This window comes from Biomphalaria glabrata, chromosome 11, assembly GCF_947242115.1.
Source record: "Biomphalaria glabrata chromosome 11, xgBioGlab47.1, whole genome shotgun sequence".
In the NCBI taxonomy this organism is placed as follows: Eukaryota; Metazoa; Mollusca; class Gastropoda; family Planorbidae; genus Biomphalaria; species Biomphalaria glabrata.
In genome coordinates, this window is record NC_074721.1 from 5,054,325 (window position 1) to 5,073,326 (window position 19,002).

At 33.1% G+C, this 19,002-nt stretch overlaps 1 protein-coding gene across 1 annotated transcript in view; it reads right to left on the reverse strand.

Annotated features, from left to right (window-relative positions):
- Positions 1 to 19,002, reverse strand: part of LOC106066737 (fibrillin-2-like) — a 66,465-nt gene that overhangs the window by 18,762 nt on the left and 28,701 nt on the right. The window contains exons 15-34 of the mRNA XM_056045471.1: positions 17,490 to 17,759; positions 15,195 to 15,317; positions 13,309 to 13,451; positions 12,896 to 13,022; positions 11,381 to 11,583; positions 10,029 to 10,110; positions 9,231 to 9,398; positions 8,790 to 9,058; positions 7,841 to 8,099; positions 6,675 to 6,787; positions 6,417 to 6,540; positions 5,794 to 5,940; positions 5,282 to 5,479; positions 4,400 to 4,648; positions 3,662 to 3,881; positions 3,396 to 3,565; positions 2,248 to 2,409; positions 1,855 to 1,977; positions 806 to 931; positions 145 to 264 (exon numbers count right to left, since the gene is read on the reverse strand). Of these exons, the coding sequence (XP_055901446.1) occupies positions 145 to 264; positions 806 to 931; positions 1,855 to 1,977; positions 2,248 to 2,409; positions 3,396 to 3,565; positions 3,662 to 3,881; positions 4,400 to 4,648; positions 5,282 to 5,479; positions 5,794 to 5,940; positions 6,417 to 6,540; positions 6,675 to 6,787; positions 7,841 to 8,099; positions 8,790 to 9,058; positions 9,231 to 9,398; positions 10,029 to 10,110; positions 11,381 to 11,583; positions 12,896 to 13,022; positions 13,309 to 13,451; positions 15,195 to 15,317; positions 17,490 to 17,759 (3,396 nt within the window). The remainder of the gene's footprint in view (positions 1 to 144; positions 265 to 805; positions 932 to 1,854; positions 1,978 to 2,247; positions 2,410 to 3,395; positions 3,566 to 3,661; positions 3,882 to 4,399; positions 4,649 to 5,281; positions 5,480 to 5,793; positions 5,941 to 6,416; positions 6,541 to 6,674; positions 6,788 to 7,840; positions 8,100 to 8,789; positions 9,059 to 9,230; positions 9,399 to 10,028; positions 10,111 to 11,380; positions 11,584 to 12,895; positions 13,023 to 13,308; positions 13,452 to 15,194; positions 15,318 to 17,489; positions 17,760 to 19,002) is intronic.

The window sequence follows — 19,002 nt, forward strand, 5'->3', positions numbered from 1 at the left end:
CTTAAATAGAAAATATTATTCTAATAATAAAAAAATGATTTAAAAAATAAAATATTCATCAATTTAAATAACTATTTATTAAAGGTAAAAAAAAACAGTACGTAAAAGAAAAAACCACTACTGCAATGTGTACAGCTTTATTACCTTGACAATCATTAATAGACTTGGGATTTGGTTCATATCCCAGCCTACACCCACAGGTCACATTCTCCCCAGTGATACAAACTTGTTGACAGTCATAACACTTTTCTTTGATAGAATCATCTGACATGGAATAGATCAGGCTATCATGAGTCAGCCTTTCAATCACAATGATAAAAGATAATAATAAATTATCTTATCTAAAATGAACAAAACTAAAAAAAATAATCAGCTTCTTGTAAAAGTAAAAAAAGATTGTGTTTTTTTTTTACTTAAATACAAAATATATAAATAGTAATGTTGCATTACAAGCTCCTGCTGAGCAAATAAAATTAAATTAAATCAAATTAAATAGACAGACTCATCAATGGCAGTGGTGCCACAGCTGCCAAGTTTCTAACCTACTTCTAAAAATCCGCTCTCCATCAAAATTCTGACCAGTACCCATCTCCTCAGTCAGAACTCTCATCATCTCCATAAATTAATGAGCATGTGCTTCTCATTCATTAAATATGGTTGCCTGGTGGTGTGGTATGTGCTCTGGGCTGTCATTTGATGGTCTTGATAATTCCAGATTTGAACCCTATCCTCTACTATCCCCACCATCCTGTAGGAGGTTTGGGCTAAGATGTAATAATCTTTTAACTCTGAAGAACATTATTACCTATATTACATGTGTAACCATCAGGATCCAGTATGTAACCTGTATAACAAGAACAATTATAGCTTCCTGGTGTGTTGGTGCACTTATGTAGACAACTTGAGGACCTTTCTTCACACTCATTGATATCTGTAATACAATTTTTTCATTAATAATATAGTGCTACTATAAAAAATAACAAGCCTAATGACAGGCATCATGCATAAAAATCTAACATCTAAAGAAGTGCTTCAGACCTGCCCACCAAGACAAATTAAATCACAGAAAACCTTGTGTAAATCCATTTAAATACTATTTTTTATGATTGATCCCTATACTCCATATCATGCAAAAGCTTGAGCATCTTGGAAAATGTGTTGCTTTTTTTTTTTATCTAAACTGTCCCAAAAATTATGTAATAAAAATTTGGAGTCTCCATTTTGATTCGAATTCTTACATCCCATATTCCATTTTGAATTACATTTGATTCTCATAGTAAAATACAACTTAGGTCAATTCTTGTACTGTGTGTTTCTCGTAAAAAAAGCAAACAAGTATATAGCATATTTTAAAAAATAAGTTGATACTCACACAACAGTCATATATAAGCAGTTAAGTCAATAAAAGCTGCTTTAAAAGAACATGATATATTCTTTTTGTCATGTTATTTATTTGTGGTCCATACATATAAAATATTCTCTAACTTATTTATATTTTCTTTTATATTAAAAGTGTTTTGGTCATCCAAAGGACTGGTAGATAAGCTTTTGTTAGCAATCTCTTTTTGATAATTAAAAGATGTATGTCGAATAGGTATAAGTACTGCATGACAAACTTGCACATTTATATATGTTGTAATACTGGTACCTGATCTTTATGGTGCATCCATTCTAAAAAATATACTTAAGTTTGTGTTTCTCTTATGTTTGTGATACAAAAGTTTGTGTGCTGGTAAGATGTGTTAAGTGATTAATTGAATATTACATTTAGTGGTATAACAGGGAGGCAAACATAAGTTGTACCTCAGTGTTCAAGATAAAAAACATTATCAGACAACAACAAAAAGTATTCACCTTTACAAGTTTTCTTATCAGTGGCATCAAGTCTAAACCCATTTCTGCAACTACAAGTGAAGGAACCTTCTGTATTCACGCATGAATGATCACAGGCTTTACTATTCAAACACTCATCTACATCTGAAGGTAGGAAATAGAATTGGCAAAGTAAAATATATACTTTCACAGATTAAAAGAAAAAAAAAAAGATTACATACAACTTAAGAATTCTGAAAAATATGAATGTTTTGAAATGTAAAAAAAAAAAGCTTTACATAGGCACTTAATGTTATTAAAGTGGCTTAACTTACAACAATATAAAGACAAAATGTTTGACTTAATTCAAAGTAGCTCATTAAAAATAAATGTGATTTCATGCAATTAAAAATACAATGTCAATACTAAACTGACCTATACAAGTGCCCATTGAGGACTGAAACCCAGAAGGACAAGGACCACACTTGTAGCCTATGGTACTATTTCCTTGTTCAGCTGCAGTTAGATCAGTACATGTCTGTCCTTTAAAACATGGCTGACTGGCACAACCATCCACTTCTGACTCACAGTCCTTGCCTGGAAAATTGAGACTTTTTAAAGCTCTAAATAAGTAGGCCTCTGTAAAACTGTTTTTTTTTTGCGACAATTAACTCTCCAAGATCTTATCTTATTTAATACAGATGTTACTTCAAAATAGTAGATGATTACATCCTATGCATCATGCATTTAGTCATGCATGTTAACCAATGACTTAAATTCTGCCAAGTCACTCTGGCAAACACAAGGATGGTCAAAGCACTTTTTCTCTTCACAGAGAAATAAATTCTGATTTCTTTAACAATGTTTTTAGCCAAGACCATCAGCTCATTGACCTAGAGATATACATATGTAGTCCAAGTCAAGTTAACTATCTTAAAAAATCATAAACAATAACACACCTGTCCTTCAGATAATAATGGAAAATCATTGTATCTGACAAGTTCAACAATAGATCTACCACATTTGCTTTATATAAGACTTTGTGATAAAAATTCATCTTAGAGTCAATGGATAGTCTATTTTCTCTCTTGTCTACTGTGCCACCTTTGAGACAATCAAATGACTAAGAATCCATCCATAAAAAAAGTAAAAGCCAGAAATTTTCACACTTTAAGTCAACAACAATGTTAGTGGGATGGAGAACGTGACTCAAAAAAAGGGGACATATGCTCCTCTTGATGGATGTCTAGTAACCCAAGTAAGAAGGCCTCAAAATGCATATTTCTAAGCCTGCATATTGATAATTCACAATATCTCTAACTAGCTATCAATTTTCAATTCAAAGCATATCATTAGAAATATTGCTTGTATATGTGGGTAAAAATATTATGCCAAAAAAAATTATAAAATCTACAAAAAGACAGTGATAAAACAAAATGACTAGGCCAGACAAGTGAAGCAAACAGTTAAGTAACTAAAAGGAGGGAAAAAAAAAGGTCAGCACACAGTAGTCTGCCTCATACATGCTTGTGAAAAATTTAACAACAAATAGACTAAATAATATAGTTACACATAGGTCCTACCTGTGTATGCTGCCAGACAACTACAAGATAGAACTTTAAATTTTCCATTTTCATATTCTTCTCTAACAGTCTTAGTGTCACAAGTACCATGGCTGTTGCATTGTAGGCAAACTAGGAGTGGGATATACAAGTCTGGAGAGTAGCTGCCCTTGGAATCTACTGCTCGCAATCTGCAGATTAACAAAATACATTTTTAATTCACAAAATTTTTTCATAGGCCTGATATGTTTTTTATTTCATTATAAATTGATAAAAATTAACATTACTTCAAAGAGATTGGTTGCTTGGTATTAGGTAAATAAGAGATAAACCCAGTCCTATTAAGACTGAGTCCAGTTGTATTGACCAGAATCTCAATGCTGACAGTGTCTCCATCAACATCATCAACTAAAACTTGTAATGTTGAAACTGTTCCATTCCTAACAGACCAGTAACCATTACTGTCCAGACTTTCATTGCTTACTGTTAGTGTTGGTGGTGTGTTGGCTGGTGAAGCAATGAAATAGTTGAACAAAGTAAGTAAATGTAATGCTGCAAGAAATAACTATGATTCCTTTAAAAAAAAACAACATTGTATGACTTTTATTTGTGCATATAAAAACTAATGAATTTTATCAATGAATAATTGTGATTTTACCATCACAAAAGAGATTCAAGACACCGATAGCAAAGACAAACAGACACAAACACTCTTTTGTTCCCCTGGCAACCAAATCATTAAATAAGAACAATCTGGTATTGTCACATTTAAATTATGAGTGAGTCTGGTGTGAATGTACACTTTGGTTTCTTATAGTTATAATATTTTTTGTTTGGTGTAATGCACAAATTGTAAGACAAATTTCCATACGGACAATAAAGATTATTATTGTTATTATTATTAATATTACTAAGCATTTTAAAGTTCTAAAAAAAATCATCTTATAATCATGTAGAAGTTATGAATTGTAAAGATACATTTATTTATATGTAAATTTTTGTTTCATGAAAAAGATACCCAGTACCTAAGCTTATAATAATGACTTCCATTTCTTCTTTGGCTTGTTTCGTTGTTGTGGCAAACTCCTTGTCCCCAGTTACAAGATAATCAAATATACAAGCATCATTAGTTTCTCCACATAGTTCTTTAGCCTTGGCCACAGCAGTAGGATCAGCTTCATCTCTGTAGAATGGTTCAAACTCTGGGTGTTGGTAGGTTTCTGTACTCTCTCCAGGGTTATAACTAAAAACACTGGTTGTGGAGTTCACTGCCCCTGTTTGATTATTATTAAAAACTAATTAACGTAATGTGCTTTTATGTTTTATCTAGGTCAGTAACAGCACACCTTATTGGACAAGGAGCCAAATAAATTTTTGACTCTATCATGGGCTGTAACAAAAAAAAAGTAATTGGAATCTAATAAAATAAGCCTCTGTGGGTTGCAAAATTATAATAGATTAAAGTTTTGATGAGCTGAATATTATTAATTCATAGGCCAAAAAGTTCAAGTAATTTGGGTATTATTAATCTAAATTAATATTTCTCAACATTATAACACTTAGCCATCAAACTATTTTTAAGGTAATGAAGAATAACTAAAAGGTTAACCATTGCAATAAATCATTGTTATAGTAACATTTTATTTTGTTTTTCAACAATCTATCTTAAGAAGATGACTCCAAAATCAACTCCAAAATCAAGGTGGTTCATTTGCTCTTGCTCTGCAAATTGCATTTAAAATTGTGTGTCTTATTTATCAAGTTTATCTAGATTTTAAAAGAAGCATTACACAGCTTACATGTTTACAGCACATCAGTGAGGATCACAAAAAGCCTGTTTGGAATTGTGAAAATTTGGTAATTTATCAGTTATGTCAGAGTTCTAAGCTGAATACAACAAAACTTACAGGCTTTAGCAAAGTTATGGTAGATTTCTCTTTCACTGCTGTTTCTGGGCAGAACTGTTCCATTTGGTAGAGTAAAGTCATCATCAGTGTTTCCATTAAAATTTCCAAGTAATCCAACAGTGAAGTTCTCATAATCTTTTGGCACATTGTATTCTATCAAAAGACTTTTAGCAGCTATGTATACTTTAATAGATACACCTGAAAACAGTAAAAAGAAAAACTCTATAATGTAATGAATAAATAGTTAAATGAAGCACTCTCTTGATCTCTCTCTAAAATGATTTTCTTTCATATTAACATTTCTCAATTAGTTCTAATTGGATAGCAAATACTTAAACATTTTGGACTGGCAAATTGTAAAATATTATTGGAAACATTTATAAATTGAAAGGATATTTCAAATAAAAACTATTAACTTTCTTGCATATTATAATACACTCATTTAAAAATCTTTTTTTTTTATACTTCTGAAATGATTAGATACAAAATGAGCAATAAATGAATGAATTTACCAGATGGGAATCCAGCCACTACCATGGTTTTATTATTACTGTATTCTCTGGTCACACTTAGTGTATCTGTAGAGACTACAATACCAGGCTGGGTTTCTTTATAGAACTCTGTGGTAACATCAATGCCTCCGGCCATTATTATCATTGCTGTTTGGAATAACAAGAAAAACAGCAGTACAAATGTAGGTGAAAATAAACTAAATCAATTAAGATTTTCTTGTTCAAAAAATAAACCTGCAAGGAAATCAATTTTTTAAAACTTTTAAAATGAATATATAAATTTAACAAAATTAATTTTTAAAAACATTCTATGCTTTTTTTTAAGGAGTCTACATTTTAATGTTTACATTAACCCTAACCACAACATTATAACTGTTGTTGTTATTTTTAAATTAGTTTTATGCAATTCTGCTTTTCTTTTCTACAACGAAACCACCTTTCCATCTTGTGGACTTTAAATGATGCACTTTCTCAATCTCTCTCTAAACTGATTTTCTTTCATTAAGTTAGTGCTAGAAGTTTTTATCTGCTTTGACTTTTGATGCTGAATTAGTTTATTAATCAATTTTTATTGATCACAAACTCACAAGGCAAGCCTAAACCTTGTTTGCACCTTAACTTACATTTCTTTGAGGCTGATAACTCCACTTGAAAACTAGAGATGTTGGATTCTTGGACAGCAAAAGCTGTGAAAATTGTGGCATTTGTAAGTGTGCCATTCTGTCCTTCAGCTCTTTCAGTTCGACACTGTCAATGATAATATTAAAACTTCAGATAATTGAATAATATTTAATGTAGCAAACTTATTATTAATGACATGTTTTATTTTTTCAAATATTCAAAGTTTATACTGTAAATGAAATAAAAAACCAACAGCTCACCTGAAGCCTAAAGTCTTGGCTGAAGATCCATAAAAGAATATATTCTCCCCATCCATTCATAGTGTAAGTAATACCATCTAATGTTGTAATGTGTGGATCCCCAAGTGCTGATCCTGTTGTGAACATTTATTTTTATAGTCAAGTGTTGTGTATGTACATTTTCTTTAGCATTTCATGTTAAAAAGTGCTGCCTTAAGAGTCAGAATGGGTATCCGCATTCTTTTCTTACAATAGCATCAATGGACAACTACCAAATGTCAGTAACAAAAGTATTTAAGTTTCAATGTAAAGGTTTGAAAATGCTATGAATTGATTTCAGAGATCAATATGTTATATGCTGATATGCTCTGTAACTATTATATGAAGGGATGGCTATTTCATATTCTAAATATAGTGACAAATATTTTTACTGACTGGACAGGACAGATTATTTGTGCAATTTGAATTTGATTTCAAGAATGTCTCGAAACCAGGTGATGACAGGTGTGAATGGAATCTTTTAGTTTACCCAAGATAAAAGAGTTTTACATATGCCTGGTAAGATAAGGGCTTAGCATTATTTTGCAGGCCACACTCACTATCAATCAGCAATAATATAAGTTATCTTAACATTGCCTGCAAGATAGACAGTAGTATAATATTGAAGTAGAACTTAATTGCTTAATTATTTGCTATAAAATTTCAAATTGTCTAAGGAGGCTATTGAGTTTTGACATCTTCATTGCAGTAAACAATATGTTTAGTAAAAATTAAGTGGAAGATATGGATTTAAATGTGACTCAACAAAAATGGCTAAGATGGATTTTAGGAGTCAGTAAAGAGATTGGAGTCGACCAATTAATGAGGTTGTGACTGAGCATCGCATGAGGTTTGTGGGACACCTTCTACGACAGAATGAATTATGCATACCAAGAGTTGCAATAACATGGAATCCAATACAAGAAAAGCACAAACAGGGACATCGTCGTATAACTTGGCACCACACTCTCATGGAGGACCTCAGAGCAGTGGACACCAGGTGGGAAGAGGCTTCAGACATTGCCAGTGACAGACCTTTGCACCGAACGGTCCGGGAGGTTCTAAGTCTAAGTCAGATATATAACAGATCTAGAATATCCCATCAATTATACAAGATCAGATAAACAAAACCATCACATCAAACTTACGGGGAACAAATGTTACAAAATTAGAACATCCCATGTCAGGGAACAGCTTGTGGAACCTGTTACAATATTTCTCTTGAGTGTTACAACACATGTGATGCATGTACAAGTTTTCAATGGCAAAATAGTTGTAGTCCCAGGGGTCTCTGACTAGGATGTGACCAGAGTATGGAGAGGGTGGCAAGTAGGTGGCTTCTCTCCAGGTCCTCAACCATTCCCTCCAATCATCATTTTCAGGTTTGACCCATCGGTAGCAGCAAAGCTGTAACAAAGGAAGAAATTTGACTGTGTAAATGGCATAGCAAGATGATTGCGTAACTCTTTCTCTCCTAACTGGCAATATCAAAGCTGTCCCCATTAAATAAAATTAATTGAATATTGGTTTACAGACTTTAATTGTGTAAAAAGAGCATGCATTACCCTTTAATTCAATACCATATATAACATTTTCTGATAACAAACAAAAAATTATTGAAGTTTAATGGGATAGTGAAATACAAATGAGCAAAATGAATAATTCCATTAGAACATGGGAAATAATTAAGGAGAGAAAGAGTTTCTGATAATACAAAAGAGTTAAATCCCATGAATGCATCCTATTAGGGGTGTTAACCTAGTACAACATTATTTTCGTACCAAGAAATAAACTAAATGTAGACACTGACCATAAGAGGATTTCTACAGAGAATTCTCAAGTATTTAGTTCAAAGTGCAATAATGGATGACAAACATTAGATAGGGGAAGTTACACTAATAAGTAACTTAGCTGGATGGTAAACAAAATTATTTTATATTCAGTTATACAAACAGATGAACTTGGCTATGCCAAACTTTTATATCAGATAAGTATTTAAAAAAGTATTTCCATTTTAAGATACTCAAAAGAAAGATTATTAACAGACTGAAGGGGAAGGCAAAATGTTCGAAATGAAAATAACAAAAGAAAGCCAACCTCATTTCTTATGTTGTTGCTGAGTAGTCTACGTTTTGCAACAGGGCTAATAGCATAACAGTAAATCTCATTAAAGAGTCCTCGTGTTTCAAACAACTGCCATTGGTTACCAAGTCTTTCCAAAGTGCATGGGCATCTATACAATTCATTTTTCTCATGTTGGTATTTTCCATTGTTTAGAAGGTTAACATTATCACAGACATATCTGTTACAAGACTGAGCATTTCCATAGACTCTGCCTACTTCAAAGCTGACAACTCCTTTGTAGCCTGAAAAAAAGTATACATTATTCTGTTTGAAAATTTATTACTTTTACATTGTAGCAGATATTTCACTTTTATATGAATTTATGAGAATGGGGAATACACAGCTAGGACATATTTTTTTCATTATAGCATAATGTTTCTTAAACTATACTATTGTGAAAAATGATTGGGATACCAGTGTTTCCAGGAACTCTGTCCAACAGCGACACAAGCGGTGTATTTAAATTTCGGAGAATATTTAAGTTTTTCCCTGTTGTTCCAATGCTTATGATCCTTCCTGGTACATAGTCCCAATTCATCTTTCCAAATTGATAAAGAAAGATTACATAGGCAGATTCTTCATCTAATGGGAAATAGAGATCAAAAACACTGATGCATTAATGTGAGCAAAAATGAGAAATCTGATCAGGTGATACTTGAAACACACATTAATATTTTGTTAGGAATAGACTTTAGTCATATATTAGACATAGGAATGGCTCTATTTTTAACTGCACATCTCTCAATAAAACTAATGGGACACTAAATTATACTTGACGGAAGCTTCAGTGAGTAGGTAGCAATCATCTGTTGGCTCTTTTAATATTGTGGAAAGACTAAGGTATTTTGAGGTGGGTAAGGGACTGGATTAACTTCTGCATGACAAATTGCTAGTGAAACACTATTAATCAGAAAGATTCTTTTTTAGGAAGCTGTATACTATCTAAATGTTAGGCTGAGTTGTCAAATCGCAGGGTCCATTTTGTGCTCTGGTCAGGACTGTCCTATATTTCACTGTATCACTATTCTGAAACCTCTCTCTACAGCAAAAAGTCACAGTCAATTTCCGCAGCCAAGTAAATTATTTTTCAAATATAGCTTTAAGATATATTTATGGTAAGTGTTTACAACTAGGTATTAAAACAAGCAAAAATGTGTTAATTAATTGTTTTTTATACATACAATACTTAATGCTAAACTTTTAGAAAGTTACCTAATAGTATAGTCTGCCCGAATATTTTAACAGTCTCCCAACCACTGATATAAATAGCTTGAAAAGTATTCCCCTCTGAAGTCTGTTGAAAAATAAAAATTTTGCAAATACTATTAAAATATTTTCCTGAATCATATTATTGAAAAGATATGTTTAAAAGAATGGAGATTTTACTTCTATTTTAAACCATAATTTTAAAATTATGCTTTGGTAGTTCAGTTTAAATAATTCAAAAATTATCTTTTATTTCAACTTCTGTTAAAAGAAAAAAGTAACGCTGCAATGGACAGGTTTGGGTTCAGTAAAGACAAGTAAAGGCAAATGTTAATTTTGTGCTTGTCAACCATATGCCTGCTATAAGAAAAGGTAACAATTCAGATATCTTAAACTGCCCAAATTTGTACAAATGCTCCTTCTTCTCTAGTGCTATTAGAGCATGAAATGGGTTACCTGAACTAGCCAGGAAAACCAGTGACTTGGCAGAATTTAGGTTATTGGTTAATATACATGACTAAATGCATGATGCGTAGGATGTAATCATCTTCTTTTTTGAAGTAACATGTGTATTATATAAGATAAGATAATATAATTTGTTTTACTTTTTATGACATCCTGTAATAGTAAATTGTTTTGAACAAAGCTACAAGGATTCACATACAAAGACATCACAAATGATGAAATGCAAAAACAGGATCATAATGGTGATTATTGTCCCTCATGACCCTCTGACCATTGTAAAAAAAATGCAATCTAAGAATGTACAGCCATATCACAACACCCTCAAAAGGCCTTTTAAGGGAACAGCCCTAGCAAAGGAAGGAGAGGCCTGATAATGACAAAAAATCTCTGGCGAAAAAAAAAGAGTAATGGAGAGAGGTGGTTGACAAATCATAAGAGTTGCCTCAACAGTTCAACAGACTAAGTCCCAGAAAAAGAAAACATAACATTATCATTAAGCCTAAATAATGATACAATTAGGATTCTACAATTAGTGTTGTGGCTGTATTTAATTATAATTATAAAAGAAATATGGCTTTTCTCATGAAGCATTTCCTTTCGTGTCTTCAGAGACCTACATTGGAGTAGCATTCATGTCCTCGTACATAACAGGTAAAGTTGTGCCACTTGGAGTGTTTGAGCAGTTTTGTTCTGTTTGGATTATTTTCTTTCTTGGCTAAGGTTAATGCTACTATGGTGTCCACAGCTTGTATTGTCATCTCTCCTCATGGTGCAGTTGGGAACAATATTTTCCCAAAAATTAATATCTATGTCAATATTTCTTTAAATAATTCTTTGGTACTTTTTTATTAAAGAAAAAAGGAATAATATTATTATATATAGGCAACACTTACTTCATTATGCAGAGAAAAAGGTTGTACTCTAACCCAAGTAGTTATTAGGACATTGTTGACTTTAAAATCTGCTAAGCCGTGATACTCTCTCACATCCTTCTGTGCTCTCACATAGATTTCAGCCATCTTTGGATTGTCAAATCTCTCTACAACATCTCCAAATTGATCCCCAAACTTGTCATAAAGGTGGTAATAGACTTGACCTAGAATGAGAAAAAGGAATGCCAATAAACTAATACTGCTGATAAGAAACGCATTAGCTCAGAGCAGATCAATCATACTAATATTGCTTTACTTGCGATCTTCAGGCATTCCTTCAGAAACAAAGAAGATTAGTATGCTCTAGCCCAAACCCTTCAGCAAGGCAGCAGTGGATGATATTAGGCTCGGTTCAAACTAGGGATCATTTTGACGACAAGGCAGCTAACCGATTTTTATGTGGTAATCATGCACAAGAATAAATTAAACCTTTGACATGACCTAAAGTTTCTGCTATTTAATTTTTCTTTCTCTTAATTCTTTTTCAAAAAGGTTTACTGCCCTGGCAGAATCAGTGCACCACACAGGAAGCAAAAGTTTCAAACTGAACAGACAAAAAGAATTGAACAAGCACCATGCTGAGGCTCCTATTGAGTTAAGATAGATCTTTTATCATTATTTAGGAATTTCCCTAGTTCAGTGTTTCCCAAACTGTGTAGTCTGCTAGGCCTGAATAGGTTTTTCCCATGAACTACTGGAATAATTAACTAGTAGGCCACCATGTAAATTAATCCCTCTACAAAAAAAAAGAAAATTGTTCCACTAAATACTCAAAATGTGCAAAGTGTTCCATAAAGGACAAAGTTTAGGAAGCACTGCCCTAGTTTAACAAACGTAAATTCTAATTATGAAATTAAATTTTTATCCAGCTACTTGTACAATAAACTGATTAGGAAGTTTACAGTGCAATTAATATTTACTGAGTAACTTCTCCAAACTGTTTTATTGCAAAATATTATTTCAGTCCCTATATAAATGAATAACTGCAACTTAATTAAGTTGAATGCATGCAAAATGTTTTCTTTCTTTCACTATATTAATGCTAAATTAATAATCAGCTTCATCTATTCAAACTGAGTTTTACTATCATGCATGTTCTGTGCAGATTCAAAGCTATGGATCTTTGGATGATCTATTAGACATTATAAATGATTGTTTGACATGTTTTGAAAATTACATACTAGCCCAAACCTCTAGCAGGATGGCTGAGGATGGTGACAGGCAGGGTTCTAACTCAATACCATAAAGATGACAGTCCAAAGCATATATTACATGACTAGGCACCCCCCTATTATCTGGCTGCCTCATCATGTGGCAAGCACACTGGACTGTTGTTTAGACTTATTGATGGTCCCAAGTTCAAACCCTGCCAACTCTTATCCCCCATCATCCTGCGGGAAGTTTGGACTAGGAAGTAATGTATCTTCAACTCTGAAGGAACATCCGATACATATAAAACATTTTACAAACATTTACCTAGATTTGGATTTATATTAGCCAAATATGGAGCAACAATGTTAAGGTTGGTGACTTTACTGATATCTGTGGTGCCTCCTATTGTGAACATGTTGTCATTAAAGCCTATAACTCCATTAGAGAATACCTGGGGACAAATATATGATACAAATACATGGATTATTCTGAACATGTGACAAAATAATAAAAAAATGTACATCAAAAGCAAATACTTTGATAATAAACTTAAATTAGGATAAGCTAATTTTCTAGGTATTTATTTATTTTATCAAAGTTTTTTCCCCCTATTAACCATGGGCCTATATAACTTTCTGAAAATATAAGTAGTAAAAAATATAAGACAGTTCCACAAGGGTATTTTTCAGAAAAAATTAAAATCAGATAAACTCCATTAGTGGTAAAATTGTACTTACAAAAGCTGATGTTTGGTACTGTTGACTAAATGGGGCTCCGGTTCTGAACTGAATAGGCTTACTGACATGGATTGAGCCTATTGAAATATACTCATCTGAAAGTAGTCTATCTCCAGCTTCCGTACCATATGGATAGTAAGGTACTATGTATAAAAATAAAAAAATATATAATAAATTATAGATGCTCTTCAAAAATAGACGATTAAATGTTGATCTGTTGATGTAGCTCATGTTAATAAGAAAAACTATTTTTTTGGTTTTTGTGGCTGATTCAGGCCATCCATAGCATGCTGTAATGACTTTTGTAAACAGTAGGGCTTACTTGAGTGACTTTGTCAAATCATATAGAAAGATGTGACTTTATCTCTATATCTTTTAGGTATTTTATTAGGTTATGTTTCTAATATAATCTAACAAGTTATATTGTAGTTTTGTCATAAAATGTCTCTAGCTTTAGTCATTTTAATAATGGTGTTACCATTGGCATAAATCATACAACTCTGTTATAGATAGTTTATGTAACTATATCCTCAATACAAGAAAGGATTTCATAGTACATTTTTTTTTACAGTTCAAACTAGAACACAAAATAAAGCTGCAATACTCCTTGTGCTTTGTTAGATTTCCTTATTATTTTTCTAAATGTGGGGATTCCATGATAACTTTCATTGAAAATAATGCCTCAGTATATCTTTTTTTCGAATAGATGACCATGAATAAGATAAAGGTTTTTATTTGTTTGAATTTCATATTATTTTTTTTTCATCTTAATAATTATTATTTTTATGGATGGAGAGACAATGTACAATTTGATTTCCATTTCTTAGCCTTTTCTCTTTTTATGTATTATTTAACATCTTTTCTGGTTTTTATAGTAATATATCATCATCATCATCGTCACTCCTTTGAGTTCCTCATGGAACATAGGGCCTCGACAAAAACATGCCACTCTCCACAGTCTCTTGCTAGTTTTGTTATGGTTTCCCAGCTCTTCCCGGTTTTTTCAGCTTCTTCAAGTACACTGCGTCGCCATGTTCTTTTTGGTCTTCCTTTGAGTCTTGTTCCCTGGGGGTTCCACTCTAAGGCCTGCCTAGCTCTGTTGCTGGTATCTTTTCTAAGGGTGTGACCAATCAATCTCCACTTCATCTCTAAGATCTGCACTTCTATATTTTTCTGTCCACTCATCTCCCACAGTTTGGTGTTTTCTACTTTGTCATACCAGTGTATTTTTAGGATTTTTCTCAGGCATCTGTTGATGAAGGTCTGTATTTTTTTTGTATTTTTTTTTAGTAACATATACTATGCAATATATACATGTGCCAATAATTTAATTTCTGTTCCCAGACTAATGCAAGTGGATAGGTAATTTATGATTATTATCTTTTTAAATTGATTTCAATGGTTGCATGTTAATTATATTTATTGTTATTGAAACACATAATTCAAAAAGTGTTAAGAGACTCTTAATCATACTCCATAAGACTCATATTTAGATTGATTTATATTTGGAATCTAGATCTAGATAGATCAACTTAAAAAGGCAGTGAATTTTTATATCTAATAATACTAATAATATTACTAATATGATATCTAGATATTAGATCTACTCTACTAGTCACTCTAGATCAGTAGATCTTAGTATAATTATCACCTTTGTGACCTAGTTGCCTAGTTGATCTATTTATAAATTCAAGCAAACTAATTACTACTAATTAGATTCTATATAGAATATCGTCTAGATCCCAATAAGAGTCATAATTTTAAGTAAATCATTTCTAAATCTAGATCTATAAAGAATATAGATCGATCTAGATCTAGATCTAGACTCTAGAGTCTAGACAGTCTATATAGATTACATCTAATGATAATCTAATCGTAAACCTTACCAACACAATTCAGTTGTGTCCCTTCATCAAGTTCAAGGCCTTCAGGACAAACACATTGCTCTTTACCAGGACTGATAATGTAGCATGTGTGTGAGCAGTGCTTCACAACACAGTCAGAGCTTACTTTAAAAAAAAAAAAGATCTATATAAAATATTTAGAATCTAGAACTATTTTTAAGATCAAAGAACAATATAGATCTAGAAGCAGAAAGAGCTATCACTAAAGACTAAAGTAAACACTCCGTCACTCGATCTAATAATGTAGGCCTAATATATGTCAATATCAGAATATGGTTGTCTTTTTGTATGTGTATGTCGTGGTTTTGTGTTTTATGTAATATTGCTGCTTTAATTTTTAGTCTTTTGTCTTCTGAAGCTAAAATTTAAATGTCGTCATCAACAAGTGAATATAATGGGAAAAAAAAGTTAATGGTTCTGTTTATTTGCTGTTGTTTTGTTGACCGGAGCTCTATACAGGCTTTTTGCTTTCTTCAAGTTTGTTCCCTTATCTGAGACGAACCAAATCTGAACTATTGGCCCGAATTGCACAGTCCACAGCAGTACTTGCGAAACTCAAAACATTATGGAGAGACATACCAAAATCAGATTTATGAGCTCCCTGGTCATGGCCACATTCTTATATGCTTGCGAGTCTTGGACACTGACTGCAAAGCTAGAGAGGAGGATCCTAGCAATAGAACTGAGAGGATACAGAAGGATCCTAGGTATCACATTTAAAGACCGCATCCCAAACCAAGAGATTTGAGGCAGGGTTACTACAACGATTGGACCCCAAGATGATCTACTAACTATTGTCAGGAAAAAAAAACTTAAACACTATGGCCATATTATAAGATCTTCGGGGCTCACAAAAAAAGGGAACAGTACCAGGAAAAAGAAGAGAGGCAGAGAAAGCAATGGGAAGACAGCATAAAAGAATGGACGGGTCTGCCGTTGGAAGAGATTCTATCCATGGCAAAAGACGGAGAGGAATGGAGAAAGACGGTCGACAAATCTTGTGTGGTGCCCCAACAGGCCGCCAGACTAATGGATAGGTGAAGGTAAACTGTTTAGGCTAGCTCAACAGGTCAGCGCACGAGTCCTGGAAAATATACACAACACTATTTTTGACACTGCTATGATGAAATCAAATTAAGTTATAGCTTTTATATAGCACTAGTTTCAAGCGTATAGAATACTCAGAGCGCTATTGTCCAATCTCATTTATTCATTTCTCTTTTTCTTCAGAAGTGTTGTATTACGTCAAGAGTGAAAACCTGTTCTTAAAAGTCCAAAAGTAAACAAAGAGGAGTTTACACACATTTTTTTCTTTGCTAATCTTTAATGGCAATGGATGAATGATAAACGTCAGTATTCAAGAAATAGCATACTGAGATCATGTCACAACAACAAGCAATAGAAATAAGAATACTTTAAAAAAAACAACAACGCTTATTCAAGAGAAGCAACCGCTACGTACTGCCATTGTCGAATAGTGTTTTAAGGTGTGTGTTCTAAAAAATTTCTACCTGACATCCTGGTATCTGGGGCAATCATATGGTGTCAATACGTAATAAGGGGACTAATTATATATATATATATATATATATATATATATATATATATATATATATATATCCCATTAAGTAGCATTTATTCCCCTTATTCAAAATCAAACAAATAATTGATCACGAACAATTAATTAACTAATTGTTTAATTTTTTTGATTGATTCATGTCTTATCAGGTTTAATGAATAAATGTGGAAACTTGATTCAAGAATGAGAAATGGGAGAAAAGCATATTTAAACTTTTTACCAGAAAGACAGACAGAGTGAGTTGATATAAACTTTGTAAAAAGAGAAAATCGTTCAAACAAGGGCAATCGCCCTCAAAGTGCTGACCGAGCGTCATATGAGATACGCGGTACATATCCTTAGAAATACATTTACCAAAGTTAGTTTTAACAGAAGATCAAAAAGACGAAATAGAAAAAGCAAGGCCGTTCACGTCTGATTCACGTAGCACCTTCTTAGAAAACCTAATCACCTAATCAGTGTGCACCAGCTGGGAACAGGCTGTGAAATTAGCATATGACCGATCCCCTTGGAGATAGCTTGCCACACTATGCACCAAACGGCACGGGAGGACCACAGTCTAACTCTAAAGTCTAAAACTTTGGTATGAAAATCTAGAATAGTAGTTTACACGTTCTTACAATTACAAATAAAACAATGTCATTAACTAATGTACCCGTAGGTCTAGTAATGCAACTAACATAAGAAATTGTCCATACCTTCACATTTTCCCGTGTGCACATTAAGTTTATAACCCAAGTGGCACTGACACCTGTAACTTCCTTTCGTATTGACACAGTCAGAGTTTGCTGGACAGACTTTGTTGTTGGTGCCCAGACATTCATTCACATCAGTAAAACAGTCTCCTGACGTCCAGCCAGGCTTGCAGATACACTCTCCATTAATGTTGTCACAGAACTGGGTGTTTTCTTTCACACAGCGACAGTTTTTATCACAGGACTCCTTTCCATAGGTAAAGTTTCGACAGGCTGTAATTAATTTTCATGTCATTTAAATACTTAAAATGTAGATTGTTTTCCAACTTAAAAAAATATGAATAGGCTATATTTGCATTGTCCCCCATCTGTCCGCCATGGGGGAGGAACAAACAGGACTGTAGTCTAGGGACCCAAAATGAAAGGGCCCCTGCGCGCTTTTTAATGCATTATGTATAGTCTTTGAATGAAGCAAGGCAGAAGGGCCCAAAAGTACCCAACTTTCTGAGATCCAAAACATTTTTAGTGGTGGCCCTGGCTTAGATAATCCTTTTTTATCTCTACAAATTTACAGATCCTGTTTTTAAATGAATTAAAATATATCAGCAGTATTAGACTTGAGATAACGCTATATCACATGTATATGAATAGAGATGCAATAATTATGAAATATGCAATTATCTTGTCGTATTTAACTCGAGCTGTTGACCGCCTGAAGTCTGTTAAGTTGAGTGCATTGAGCAGTCTATAGGAGCAGTGACGTAGCTATGGTGTTTGATGCACAGTGAGTCATCTCCTCTTGATGCCCTCTCGGATATAAAACAGCGAAAATACGTTATTATATCTGAACAAAATATAGTACAAATAAATAGTACGATCTTTCTTGGTCGCAAAACTATCAATAATCTTATCGAAATATGTTTTCCACCAATGCCTAGTTAGTGAAACGCATCGCTAATTGGTATACATTTTTGATAAACTTAATTAAGTCTAAAAAAAAACTTCGCTCGCATATAGCCACACTAAAATCTGATAATGCTACAAGAAGAGAATCTTGAACATCATTCTTTTTCTCTCAAAGCAGAATATGGCATTCAATATGCATCTCGAATATTTAGACAATACTTAGAACTGAATCACCTGGTGGCATTCTAGCTGATATCTTTTTATTTTTTTCTAACCTCGAGATTTCAAACAGGTCCTTGTCTAAGAAGTTCAAAGGTTTCTGTAGAAATTGCGACAAACTGTTGACACATCTTTCGCTCCAGACGAAATGTGTTTTTGTCAATGTTGCTATGAGCACTATCGAGATGACTTCAATCTGAGGACTCAATAGTTGGGATAGCGACAAAAGTAGACTTACCCATCGTTTACTTCAGTTAATTCAGGGGCCAAGAATCCAAAATAGGTGAGAAAATTAAGACTGCATAGCAACTAACAGTCCACCTACTTTACAATTCTTCTTCAACTCGTTCGCAATGCCCATTGAGGGCCAGATTCTGCTTTGAGAGAAAAT